Raw genomic sequence first — 14,172 nt, 5'->3', positions numbered from 1 at the left:
GCAGGATATGACCGTTGATTCTCAACCTGACAACAATTGATATACTGATACATCACTTCACCCCTTTCAGAGCCAACAGTGGTCTGTTCTGTTCTGGTCTAAATAGGTTTTTATACCATGCTTATCATCGTAGTATCTGAGTGTCTCCCAGTAGTGCATTAAGCAACAAGATTAGGTATGTCAAATGTTTGTTCTCTCATCCTCTCTTCAGAGGAAGAAGCAGATCCACTAGAGTGTCTTATATTAAAAAATATCCTCCCAAAACAAGTGTACTTGCTGCTGTGTGTTTATGTAAGAGACAGGAAGGTCAAAGAAAAATGCCTTGTATTTGGAATCCAGACTGGCAAGGTTTGTAACTTAACACTTCAGACACATGACCAACAAATCCAGTAAATTCAATATAATTGAAACAAACCTGATTAGTAACAGTGGTCTTCTAAATGCCCATAACAACTGGATCCCTTCATGTATTTTGTAAAAGCTGCATACAGCCCTGAGTTGGGACCTTGATACTTGAGACAGACTGACTGACTATCTCCTTATGTCACACTGCTACATGCTACACTTATGATTGAAGAGGCACTCAGGTGGCTCCCCATCAATCTGAGAGAAGTGCTGGTGGTAGAGCATTCCCTCTGAGGGGCCTTCAGCTCCTGTGATTGGAGAAGTTCAAGTTCAGAGCACACTCTAAGACAGCTATTTATGCAAGCTACAGAAGAATTGGGACAGAGAAATTAGACCTCCCAGGAAGAGGGGACTTTGATGTTCTGCTTGCAATCTAGTTTTGTTTTCATACTTTATGGCAGAATTCCCCCAAGGTGTCCCTTTCAAATTTCTCTAATGTAATTATTATTCCTGAAGTCCATTAGTCCACTAATTGAACAGTTCTATCAGGGAAATTTAGGCAAGTGAGCAAGGCAAACAAAAAAGTAATTTCTGCTGCTATGCTGTATCAGTAGCTTGCACATGGCTTTATGAAGATGAGGGAGTATAACTGTCTTTCAGTGATGAAGAAACAGAGGCACTGATAGCTTGTCCCCAGTCATGCAACAAGAAAATTTGGGTTGCCTGAGTCCCAGTTTCAATCAGTCTCTATAGCTAGAATCTGATGCCAACAGCTTTTAAAATTTCATTTGGTTCATACTTTTGTTTTGCCCTGGGTGATGAGACAGTAGAATTTATTCCACCTAAATTTTTCTATTACACTATAGACACCCCAGAAACAAATTTATCTAGATCAATTCAAGTTTACCATTTTTAAAGTGCTACCCAGAACTAGTTTTACTTACTGAATTACTTATCCTTCAATTTTAAAGTATTGCAAGTACATCCTGTAAGGAAATGCAGTATTTATTCTACATTATGGCATCAATTATTAGAGTTACCTCAATCCAGGAAGCTGATCGTGAAATGGAGGAAAACTAAATTGGAAGTTAAAACATTTTTAGTCTCACCTAACCCTCCAGGTCCAGCCAGCAGAAACTCCTGTCTGCCTATCCTTTTCACAATTGGCTGTTTCTCATCACTGCAATACGGGAACAGATCCTGGGAGATGCCAGTATTATAATTCAGTATGATATATTGTGTAGTGAGAGCAAGGCACAAGTAATGACCATCTACAGCCACGGCACAGGGTTGCTCCGGAGTGGAAACTTCCTTCACTATCTGGACTCTATCCTCATACACCATGAACATCTGGATGGTCCGCCGTTTCACTGAGATAATGCAAACTTCTACACAAAAAGGGTCCCCACTCATAGGGTTTTCATTTAATGTGAATGTCACAGCTCCCTTTATTCTAGCTCCAGTGGGGATAGGTTCCAGGTTCATCATGTTAACTAATGTTATTGTGTTGTCACAAAGCACCAGTAGCCTGTTGAGTGCTGAAGCTGCTTTCAGCTCAATGACTGCTTTCTTGAAGCCCAAGTATTTATGCAGTTGTTTGGTGGCAGCAAAAGTTATTTTTCCAGCTGATATCTTCTCTTCCAGTAGAAAGTGAAAGACAAAGCAGTCATTGGTTCCAATATAGAGGTTTTTCCCACAACACTCAATGCACTCAACATTGATTCGAGCTTTGTCTCCCATTAGCATCTCCCGCTCAACAGCAGGAACGAGCTTGAAGGCCTTCAAACTCATTGTGTCTTCTGGATGATCTGCTTTGGAAGGGAGAAAGAAACAGCATTTTATTCACATCCACACAAAAGTAGGGCCAAACATCATCACGCAAAAAAGTTATCTAATCAACACAGAACATCAGATTATCAGCGCTTTCAGCAATATATACTTGAATCAAGTAGCAACCATTAGTTTGAGTACAATACAGCTGGCTAAGTTAGCACAGTTGTGAGTATGAAAGACAAAAAACAAACCGCAGTACTTCACTGTAAACAAATGCAAACCACTAACACCAAATCCCAAAGCAATTTGTTAGAAACTGGACAAAATTGTCAAGAGCATCCAACTCAATAGGGCCCTGACAATGACGGGTGCTCCTAGGTGCTACTACAATACAAATAATAAAAGCATCTAAGTCCCGCTGACTTTCAATGGCCTCAGTCAATTCTGAAATCATTACCCCATCTTTAGCATGTAAAAGGCTTGGCTACCATCAATAAACTTCTAGTGAAGGATAGCCTTTAGGTTGATAAGTTAACATCTCTCACATAGCACTTCATGCCCTCTTTGATCAAATTTAAGTTAATGACAATCTAGAATGCCTTTATAAAGTAAGCCATTCAGAAATCTGCTTCTAATCATTGGCATATTCCACCTTCAATATGCACAACATCTTCTACTGTTAAAAAGAAGTGCACAAAAAGAGAGTATACAACATATAACCCTCAAGCAATACAGATTATGGTGTATATATTCAAAACAGACTCCGGATTCAAAAGAAGTCACCTTACAAAGGAAGAAAGGAAAACCTTTAGGGGACTGAATAAATTGAAGAAGTATGTGTAAAGGGTGCAGAGAAAATGGAAGCATTTTGGTTAATTAAAAGCATAGCTTATTTGAGAATATAGCTGGTTGCTTTGCGTGCATAAACAAAACAGGCCTCTTCCAGTTGCTATATTGTTCCTTTCTAGTTTTACCCTTCAACCAACGGAGCTCCCAAGTGGTTACTGGTGTAATACAACAGCAACTAAGCACCTTATTCTGTGTCTACATGTAAAGACACTAGCATATTTGGGGCACTGTAGAAGTAATTTTTCACAGCATGCTAAAAATCAAAAAAATCTAGACAAGAAACTTGGGGGCACAAAATGCTGCAGACAATTATTGCTTTTTCTGAATTTAAAAAAGGTGATTTGTAAGATAAAAAAGTCTAGATCTAGTTTATTTGGTCTCAGAGAATCCATTTCAAAGCAGAAGAAAGAAAAGACTAAATAACTTAAATGTTGGTGCTGCAAAACAGCAGTTCACAATAACCAAAACTGCAATTTACATATTTCAATATACTGAAATAGTTTGGGACTTTGTCTACATCACATCTTTCAAAACTCATTTTGAGAAGGCCGAATTATATTTTTAATTGTAACCTGACGGCTCAAGTTAAAGCTAGAGTAATACACTACACAGAATCCATAGCAAATCTCCCAGATAATGGGAGCTTTGCACAAAAATAAAGAGCCATATGGCACCCTCACATAGTAACTAAGTTGTAACTGGAAATTGTCAGTTTCATTCTATGAGGAAAAATTAAGAACACTACTATTTCTGCACTCTATTTGACTAGCTGCATTTGCAATTACTAGATTTACCCATATAACTGCACACCCAATTTATTTGAAAATGTGGCCCATAAAGTGTTCTCATGAGGTTTAAAGCTCAACACCACAAAAATTAATGGGTACTGTTCCCTATTCTCAGAACTATTTATCACACTACTACACTGATTCACTTCAGAAGGTTCTCTCTGCATCCATTATCTATGAGCACTTTTCCCTATATGACAGATGTATTCTGCAAAATGTGAATCTCATGGATCAGGCCTTGTGTAATCATAGATTTTATTTTAAGTTTTTAGAAAATTCACTATAGTGTAAATTACAAAGTACTGAATTCACAAAGTTTGCATGAAATTAATTTTACAACTAAATGTCAGTTTCAAGGATCAAATGATATTTTCACACAGCACTATAAGATCAGTACAAAACAATTACTTAAGACTTCATTGTAGACATTTTCCTTTTTACAAAAAAAATGGAAAGATCATGATTTGGAGGCATTTTTATGATTTGCATGAAACCATGATTTACACAGGATCCTACATATGGATAACTATTACAAGGGGATGGATACAAGTCACAGTGTGGTTGTTTGACACCTGATCTACGTTGGTATCAATTATAGTTTCATTATATCCAAATTAAATTTGGAATACTAAAGTTAATTTCCCATTTAACATACCAAATATTAGGCAAACAAGCATGTGTGTCATCGATGAAATCTGAGTACTGACTAGCTTTTCCCACTCGGAGAGGCTCTTGTCCTTAAGAAGTGTGAACCACCAGAAAGCAGCTCTCTCACAACCCTTCCTGACAGAGTTAGTGAGGAAGTAGAGTGGGTGACAAATTTAGGTCTAATCTACACTGGGGGGGGATCGATCTAAGCTACGCAACTTCAGCTACATGAATAACGTAGCTGAAGTTGATGTACTTAAATCTACTTACCGCGGTGTCTTCATGGCGGTAAGTCGATGGCTAACACTTGCCCACCAACTCCACCTGTGCCTCTCATCCTGGTGGAGTACTGGAGTTGAGGGGAGCACACTCGGCAATCGATTTATTTTATTTATTTTTATTTATTTACGATTTATCATGTCTAGACTAGATGCGATAAATTGACCCCCACTGGATCGATCACTGACCGTCGATCCAGCGGGTAATGGAGACAAACCCTAAACTACACAAGAGTCTTGAGCAATTTCCCTCCAATATGACCCTAAAACCTGAAAATTCTGACTGGTCTTTAGTTAGTGTACAGACTGATGCTACTCTGAACATCATCTGAAATATTTTAGAGTTAGAGGCCTGTGGAGGAAGTCAAAAGTAATTATTATTAGTACACAAATACTTACAGGTAAACAGAAAAAAAATAGTGAAATAAAATGCATGTGTCCTAAACATCTGCCTACACAAGTACAAGACGACCAGTACCACCAAAACACTACTATTCATCATTAAGTGAATAAATATCAAAGCATTAAACAGGAACGTTTCCATAAATATTCCCAAAACAGTCTACTTTCGAACCACTAGATCACAGAAAAATGTAAGCCTTCTCAGAAAGACACCAACAGAAACTATTTCTGACTAATGATTTCAAACCTGGGTCATTAAACTCAAAAATCCATTTTTAATCATCTGCATAGAAGTGGACTGATTAAGAGGAGAGAAACAGCAGCAACTTCAGTGAGTTGCAAGTGCTAAGGACCGCTGAAAAAATCAGGTCACTTCTATGCAGATGCTTAAAAATAGCTTTAGGGGTATAATTAAAGGTACTCAGGTTTTAAAATCTGGGCCTAGGGCTCTGTCTACACTGCAACAATATACCTGGTCCCCATGGCCAACTCAGGCTTGGGGAGGGGAGACCGTAGGGCTAAAACTTGCTGTGGAAACCTTAGGGTTCAGGCTGGCACTCAGGCTGTAGGAGTTGGGAACCCTCCCCACTAGCAATTTACAGCTCCACAGCCCAAACCCTGCAAACCCATGCCAGCTGACCACAGCCACAGGAGTTTAATTGCTTTGCAGATGTACCTCGAGACCTAGACCCATATAAGTTGCATTTAAAAGACACAAACTGATTCAAAACTCAGTGGGCTTGTCAGCTAACAGTGACAGTCACACACAGAATGATGTTAAGTAGAAGAATTACCAAGCTGTTTTTGACTATGCTGTTTGCTGCTCTGCCTTCACAATCAGTACTTTCTAGATCATTTGAAACTGATCAAAATAAATGTGCACCTGAATGAAAGAGGGGCGCCTATTCCAAAATAGCAACTATACTGGTTAAGAATCTCACCATGAGATAAACCTGGCCAAATTTTCCTCTATAAAGGCTGAAAAGGTAACTGAACATGACTATGATCTTACACACCGGGATTTAATTGGCAATTTCTGGAAAATCGTATAAAACTTTTCAGTTATCTGTGCTATTTTAGAACTGCCTCTTCACATAGGGCTTAAATTACGTTTCTTTGGGTTTTTCTACACTGGCAGTTAACAGCACTGCAACTTTCTTGCTTAAGGGTGTGAAAAAACACCCGAGTGCAGCAAGTTGCAACACTATAAAGCACCAGTGTAAACAGTACCCCAGCATTGAGAGCTATGCCCCTCGTTGAGGTGTTTTGTTTTGTTTTTAAAGCGATCACACAAGGCACATTAAAGCGCTGCCGCGGCAATGCTTTAGCTTTGCTAGTGTAGACGAGCCCTTACTTTAAGCAATGAAAATAGACCCTCAGAATGAAATAGCCCAGGGTAAAAAAATTACAATGTGAATCTCTAGGGCAAGGGTCAGCAACCTTTCAGAAGTGGTGTGCTGAGTCTTCATTCATTCACTCTAATTTAAGATTTCGCGTGCCAGTAATACATTTTAACGTTCTTAAAAGGTCTCTTTCTACAAGTCTATAATATATAACTAAACTATTGTTGTATGTAAAGTAAATAAGGTTTTTAAAATGTTTAAGCAGCTTCATTTAAAATTAAATAAAATGCAGAGCCCCCCGGACCAGTGGCCAGGACCCAGGCAGTGTGAGTGTCACTGAAAGTCAGCTCATGTGCCGCCTTCGGCACCCGTGCCATAGGTTGCCTACCCCTGCTCTAGGGCAAAGTAATCACATTGTCCCACCATATTATCAAAAGGAACACAATGTATACAGTAAAAGAATTGCACCCAGGTTGGCTGCCAAAACAGAAATCTGAAGAATAGCCTATAGCCTAGAATGAAAAGCCAACCCCTTGAGACTTTAGACTGGCCTTCTTACCTGAAGCGGTCAACAGTCACTCAAAGTTCCCGTAGACCAGGGTAAAAATGCGGATTGCCAGTGGGAGAGCTATACAATTCTGGTCCTGACCAAGACAATTGTTTTTTAAAACTTCAGAATGAAGGGGATAAAAAACAGATATACAAGTAACCAAGAGTACTACAATCTTCCTGTAGCCTAAGATGCTACAATCAAATCATGCAAGTCCAGGGGAAAATGCTCTCTGACAATATAGATCTAGTGCCTAGAGAAAATAAGTGACTGGGCTATACAGGAGTAAGGTTGTAGAGAACGTTTTTTCAGCTTAAGTACAATCTCTATGCTACATCTTTTAAATGTAAATCTGATTAAATGTTTTGCAGCATGTTATGTCTTAAGCACATAGCACTGGAACATGCTGTTTCTTTTAAGTGCCAGATTACATCTCTCACAGAAATACCAAGGGAAGTTGTTCAATACTGAACATCAATAGCATGCTCCCTAAATAAGATACATGGTAGCATCCATTGCAATTAGTATTGTTTCCATTACCTGGACATTCAACACACATAAAAAAACTACAATATTCTGACTTTTAAATATAAATTAAGAACATTCTGGAGATATCATTAGATAGCCTCTTAAGGCTTTGGCACATTGGTCAGTACAATATAGTATGCAGCGTAGTTGTAGCCATGTCTGTCCTAAGATATTACGCACACAAAGCAGGTATGCTGATAAAACAAAAACACCCAATTCCCTGAGTGAACACTTTTCACAAGGTGATCACTCTATATCTGATCTATCAATCCTTATCCTCAAAAGAAACCTGCAGGACCCTTTCAAAGATAAGTCAGAGTTTAAAATCATAATTCTGCTACACACTAAAAATCATGGATTGAATTGACACACAGGATTTATGGCTTATTACAACAGTTTACAACCCGCTAACTCCCCCTTTTTCTCCTAAGACTGCAGAGTTGTTAAGGGGTCACTCTGCCCTGAGCGGTCCCTTACAATAGGGCAAAGATTCTCAAACTTTTGTACTGATGACCCCTTTCGCATAGCAAGCCTCTGGGTACATCTTCACTACCTGTCGTATCAACGGGTAGCAATCGATTGCTCGGGGATTGATATATCGTGTCTCATCTAGACGCAATATATCGATCCCCGAACGCGCTTATATCGATTCCATAACTCCATCAGCCCGAACAGAGTTGCGGAATCGACAGGGGGAGCCGTGGACATCGATCCCGCGCCGTGAGGACGGTGAGTAATTCGATCTTAGATACTTCAACTTCAGCTACGTTATTCACGTAGCTGAAGTTGCATATCTAAGATTGATTTTCCCCTGTAGTGTAGACCAGCCCTCTGAGTACAAACCCCCTTAAAAATATACACAAGTGTTTTTAATTTTTAACAGCATTATAAATGCTAGAGACAAAGCAGGGGTTGGGGTGGGGGCTGACAGCTCATGACCCCCCCATGTAATAACCTTGCAGCCCCCCGAGGGGTCCCAACCCCCAGTTTGAGGACCCCTGCAATAGGGGCTACACAGCTGTGACGCTGGGAGCACCTGCCCCTGACCCAGAGAAGATGCCAGGTGCCTCAAAGCTTCGCGCTCTCTCACCAGCAGATGTTGGCCTGCAGCAGGTCTCACGGCAGCCACCTCGGCTCTCCGGTCATTACCGCGTAGCGCCCACCCCACCCTGCCGAGACTGACGCCTAGACCCGCCCAGCACCGGGCAGAGCCGCTCCCCGCGGCGCCCAGGCACGAGTTGCACCCGCCGTCTCGGGGACCAGCTCGCGAACGGCTCCGCCCGGACAAAATGGCTCCAGTAAGTTTCCCCGCAGCGCCCGGGCCCGGGTCCCTGCCCCGCTCGGGCCCCGCGCTCAGGCCAGGCGGCGGCGGTTGGCGGCTCAGGAACGCGGCCCCGGCGGGGGGCAAGGGAGGGGGCGGCGCTTACCCGGGCTGTCGGCGCCGAGACCCCTGGCTCCGGTCCGGGGCGGCTTCGCTACCGGCGCCGCGCTGCTGCCGGCAGGTCTCCGCCTGCGGCCCGCCGCGGCTCTCAGCCTCCTCCGGGGGCGGCTCCACCGGTCCTTCCGGTCACATGGGAGGCGCCGGCCCGGAGCCCGATGATGGACGGGGCGTGAGGCCGGGGGGGTGGGGGAGAAAAACGCACCGCCCCATTGACTTCCATGGGGGCGTGGCCTGAGTGAGGGCAGCCCCGCCCCAGTCAATTTACTGTTTCCCCAACCCCCTACAGTTACATCTCATCGCCCAGCACCTTCTGCTCCCCTACACTCTTGCCCTGTCTCCTGCAGTCTCACTTTCCCACCCCACACTAACTGCCCCTGCAGGCCCCACACACTCACCTGTCTTGTGCAATTCATGCCTCTCATGCCCTACACACAGCTGCTTGCTTCCCCCATGCACTTCTTGCCAACCAACAGCCCTCACACCATTCCCTCCATTTATGCCCTCATGTGGACAATCATTTCTTCCATACTGCACCTAGGGTTGCCTGGCATTTAGTTTTCAACTGGAACCCCCTGTCAAAAAGGGACCCTGGCTGCTCCAGTTGGCACTGCTGACCAGGCCATTAAAAGTCTGGTCAGTGGTTCAGCAGGGGCCCTAGGCTAAGGCAGGCTCCCTGCTTATCCTGGCTCTATGTGGCTCCTGGAAGTACCCGCCAGGTTCTTGCTGCCCTATGACATGGGCAACCAGGGAGATCACCTGCGCTGCTCCCGCCCCAAAGGCCGGCTCCGCAGCTCCCATTGGCCGGGAACCACAACTAATGGGAGTTGCAGGGGTGGCCCCTGTGGTTGCAAGGGCAGTGCATGGAGCCTTCCTGGCCACCCGTCTGCCAAAGGGCCGCAGGGACCAGGCAGCCGCTTCCTGGGAGCCACAGTAAGTGCCACTGGAACCCTGCACCCCATACTCCCCAACATTTGCCCCAGTTCAGAGTTCCCTCCCGCACCCAAACTCCCCCTCGGACCCCGCATCCCACACACTCCAATGCCTTGCCACAGGCCTGAGACCCCTCTTCATCCCAACCCCCCAGCCCCACCCCAGAGCCAACACCTCCAGCTGGAGCCCTCACCCCCCCCCCCGCACCCCAACCCCCTCCATAGCCCAGATCCCCCTCCTGCACCCTGAACCCCGCATTTCTGGCCTCACTCAGAGCCCGCTTCCCCACCCAAAACCCATACCACACACACACATGAACCCCTTGCCCCAGCCTGGAGCCCTCTCCCACACCCCAAATCCCTCATCCCTGGCCCCACCCCAGAGCCCACAGCCCCAAGCAGAGCCCTCACCCCTCTCCCGCACTGTAACCGCCTGTCCCAGCCCAGTGAAATTGAGTGAGGGTGTGGGAGAGCGAGCGACAGAGGGAGGGGGAATGGAGCGAGAATACCAAAGCAGCCCACCACTGTAGCATTTAATTTCAAAAAGGGGGAACTACACAAAAATTAGGAAGTTAGTTAAACAGAAATTAAAGGGTACAGTGTCAAAAGTTAAATCCCTGCAAGCTGCTTGAAAACTTTTTAGAGACACTATAAGAGATGCTCAATTTAAGTATATACTCCAAATTAAAAACATAGTAAGAGGACCAAAAAAGTGCCACTGTGGCTAACCAACAAAATAAAAAAAGCAGTTAGAGGCAAAAAGGCATCCTTTAAAAGATGGAAGTTAAATCCTATTGAGGAAAATAGAAAGGAGCATAAATTCTGGCAAGTGAAGTGTAAAAGGATAATTAGGAAGGCCAAAAAAAGAATTAGAAGAACAGCTAGCCAAAGACCAAAAAAGTAACAGCAAAAAAAAAGTGTAAGTACATCAGAAGCAGGAAGCCTGCTAAACAACCAGTGGAGCCACTGGACAATCCAGATGCTAAAGGAGCACTCAAGGATGATAAGGCCATTGAAGAAAAACTATATGGAATTCATTGTATTGGTCCTCACAGCTGAGCATGTGAAGGAGATTCCCAAATCTGAGCCACTCTTTAGGTGACAAATCTGAGGAACTGTCTCAGATAGGGTGTCATTAGAGGAGGTTTTGGAACAAATTAATAAACTAAACAGTAATAAATCACCAGAACCAGATGGGATTCACCCAAGAGTTCTGAAGGAACTCAAATGTGAAATTGCAGAGCTACTAACTGTGGTATGTAATCTATCATTTAAATCAGCTTCTGTACTGGATGACTAGAGGACAGCAAATGAGACAATGATGTTTTTAAAAAGGCTCCAGAGGCAATCCCAGCAATTACAGGCCAGTAAGTCTAACTTCAGTACTGGGCAAATTGGTTGAAACTGTAGTAAAAACAGAATTATCAGACACATAGATGAACATGATTTCTTGGGGAAGAGTCAACATGGTTTTTGTAAAGGGAAATCATGCCTCACCAATCTACTAGTATTCTCTGAGGGGGGTCAACAAGCATGTGGATCGGGGTGATCCAGAGGATAGAGTGTACTTAGATTTTCAGAAAGCCTTTGACAAGATCTGTCACCAAAGGGTCTTAAGCAAAGTAAACTGTCATGGGATAAGTGGTAAGGTCCTCTCATGGATCAGTAACTGGTTAAAAGACAGGAAACAAAGGGTAGGAGGAATAAATGGCCAGTTTTCAGAATGGAGAGAGGTAAATAGTGGTGTCCCCCAGAGGTCACCCACGAAATCTCATGCTCCAATACGTCTGTTAGTCTATAAGGTGCCACAAGACTCTTTGTTGCCTTTACATATAAAAGCTAAATTAGCTGTCACAACTTAAGATAGAGATCTTGGAGTCATAGTGGATAGTTCCCTGAAAATATCCACTCAATGTGCAGCAGCAGTCAAAAAAGCGAACAGAATGTTGGGAATCATTAGGGAAGGGATAGATAATAAGACAGAAAATATCATATTGCTTCTGTATAAATCCATGGTACACCCATATCTTGAATACTTTCTGCAGATGTGGTCTCCCCATCTCAAAAAAGATATATTAGAATTGGAAAGGGTACAGAAAAGGGCAACAAAAATTATCAGGGGTATGGAACAGCTTCCATATGCGGAGTGATTAATTAGACTGGGACCTTTCAGCTTGGAAGAGAGACGACTAAGGGGGGATATGACTGAGGTCTATAAAATCATGACTGGTGTGGAAAAGGTAAATGAGGAAATGTTATTTATTCCTTCTCATAACACAAGAACTAGGGGTCACCAAATTAAATGGGCAGCAGGTTTAAAACAAACAGAAGGAGGTATTTCTTCATGCATTGCACAGTCAACCAGTGAAACTCTTTGTCAGAGGATGTTTTGAAGGAGGCCAAGAGTGTAACAGGGTTCAAAAAAGAACTAGATAAATTCATAGAGGATAGGCCCATCAATGACTATTAGCCAGAATGAGCAGGGATGGTGTCCCTAGCCTGTTTGCCTGAAGCTGAGAATGAGCGATGGGGTGGATCGCTTAATGATTACCTGTTCTGTTCATTCCGTCTGGAGCACCTGGCATTGGCCACTGTCGGAAGACAGGATACTAGGCTAGATGGACCTTTGGTCTGACGCAGTATGGCTGTTCTTATGTTCTTATTTAAGTCAATGCAATGGAGTGAAATACAAGTGACGTTATGGGAGCTCAATACAGGCGGAAATGTCCTCATTCAGAATCAGGGCCTAACTTAAGACAAGATATAACAATTAATTATTATTATTTGATTTATTATTATTTATTTATGTATTTATTATTTTATTTGTACTTCAAAAGTCCCAGCCATGGACGAGAACTCCAGTGGGCTAGGCACTGTACAAACACAATCAAAAAGACAGTTCCTGCCCCCAAAGAGCTCAAGAGACAACAGGTGAGCACGGACAAAGGGAACACAAGGAAACAATGAGAAAGACAAGTGGATATAACAGACAATTAGGGAATGGGGAAGGGTGATAAAATTGTGTGGTTACATAGATTGTGCACAATTAATTTGTGTTAAGTCATTCAAAGTCCAAGTTCAATTTCTTTTTAGGGTATTTAGTACTGATATATATATGCATATTTTTTCCTTTGCCTTTTCTTAATTTTGTAAAATGCATTAAGTACTTGTGGCATTATAAATGTATGTTGTAATGGCAACATGGTTAATTTACAAACGTAATTACACCTCTACCCCGATATAACGCTGTTCTCAGGAGCCAAAAAATCTTACCGTGTTATAGGTGAAGCTGCATTATATCAAACTTGCTTTGATCTGCCGGAGCATACGGCCTCCACCCGCCCCCCTCCCCCGCCCCCCGTGTGCTGCTCTACTGCGTTATATCTGAATTTGTGTTATAACGGGCTGTGTTATATCGGGGTAGAGGTGTATTTTTAATTCTCTATTTTGTTTTTAAATGGATAAGTAGATTACTAACTCAAAGCAATGCACAATTATTTTACTTTACAGTACCCAAACATCTTTGGTTATTGCAGATCATCAAATGTTAATAGTCAGAGCTATCATTTTTATCAGCCAAATCCTCATCCTGTTTACTTCAATAACAAACCTCCTGTGTGTAGCTATATAAATTTTTTGTTTATTGATGCCTGACTAAACTATTTTACTATTATTAGTTTTTGTTGGTTGTACCTTGTGACACTATGTTCCATATTCTTCATAGAGATATTACTGTAATATGATTATGGTATAACTATAATGTATTTTATGCAAGATAGGTCATGAGAGATATCATTGAAAAGGTTATGATTTACTGAATATGATTATCCTATTTGTATGCATATATCATTTTGGTATCTGAAGTTAGGAATACTGTCTATGCATCTATTACAAATGTATTTACACCTGGGGAATGCCCACTAGGCAGAATGCAATCAGTCTAGATGGTTGGCTGGGAAGGGCAATTAGAGAAAACAATAGGCCTTAGAAGTTTATTTCCCAACCTGGGAGCCTTCCTGAGGATGCTACAAACAGCCTCAGAGTCATGACTGCTATGACACTACAGGGGCATGTGATCAGATCACCTGGTACTAGACTCCATCTTGGAATACCAGTGTTTTTTCCACTGAGAGGCATGGGAACCAAGCTTGGAGAAAAGGGATTCCCACCATATGCAAAAGCTATTTAAGGCAGGAGAGTTACATCATCATGGTTCTTCACTGACTCCCCACCCAAAGAGACTCCTGGAAACACCTGAGGACAAGGACTGAACTGAGGGGAAGGGCTGGACCCAGGGT

General features: G+C 42.7%; 1 protein-coding gene across 3 annotated transcripts in view; it reads right to left on the bottom strand.

Annotated features, from left to right (window-relative positions):
* Positions 1-9,014, bottom strand: part of TGFBRAP1 (transforming growth factor beta receptor associated protein 1) — a 58,490-nt gene extending 49,476 nt beyond the window's left edge. Inside the window, exons 1-2 of one of the 3 annotated variants that reach the window (XM_030569772.1) lie at positions 8,932-9,014; positions 1,455-2,156 (exon numbers count right to left, since the gene is read on the bottom strand). In XM_030569772.1, coding sequence (XP_030425632.1) covers positions 1,455-2,136 — 682 coding nt within the window. In that variant the 5' untranslated portion in view covers positions 2,137-2,156; positions 8,932-9,014. Of the gene's footprint in view, positions 1-1,454; positions 2,157-6,985; positions 7,012-8,931 lie in introns of those variants that run through there. The other 2 variants (XM_030569780.1, XM_030569789.1) reach the window with 2 other exon arrangements.
* Positions 9,015-14,172: the final 5,158 nt, after the last annotated feature.

The sequence above is a fragment of the Gopherus evgoodei genome, chromosome 1, assembly GCF_007399415.2.
Source record: "Gopherus evgoodei ecotype Sinaloan lineage chromosome 1, rGopEvg1_v1.p, whole genome shotgun sequence".
NCBI classification, from domain to species: Eukaryota; Metazoa; Chordata; order Testudines; family Testudinidae; genus Gopherus; species Gopherus evgoodei.
This window is presented reverse-complemented; position numbering and strand designations above follow the sequence as displayed.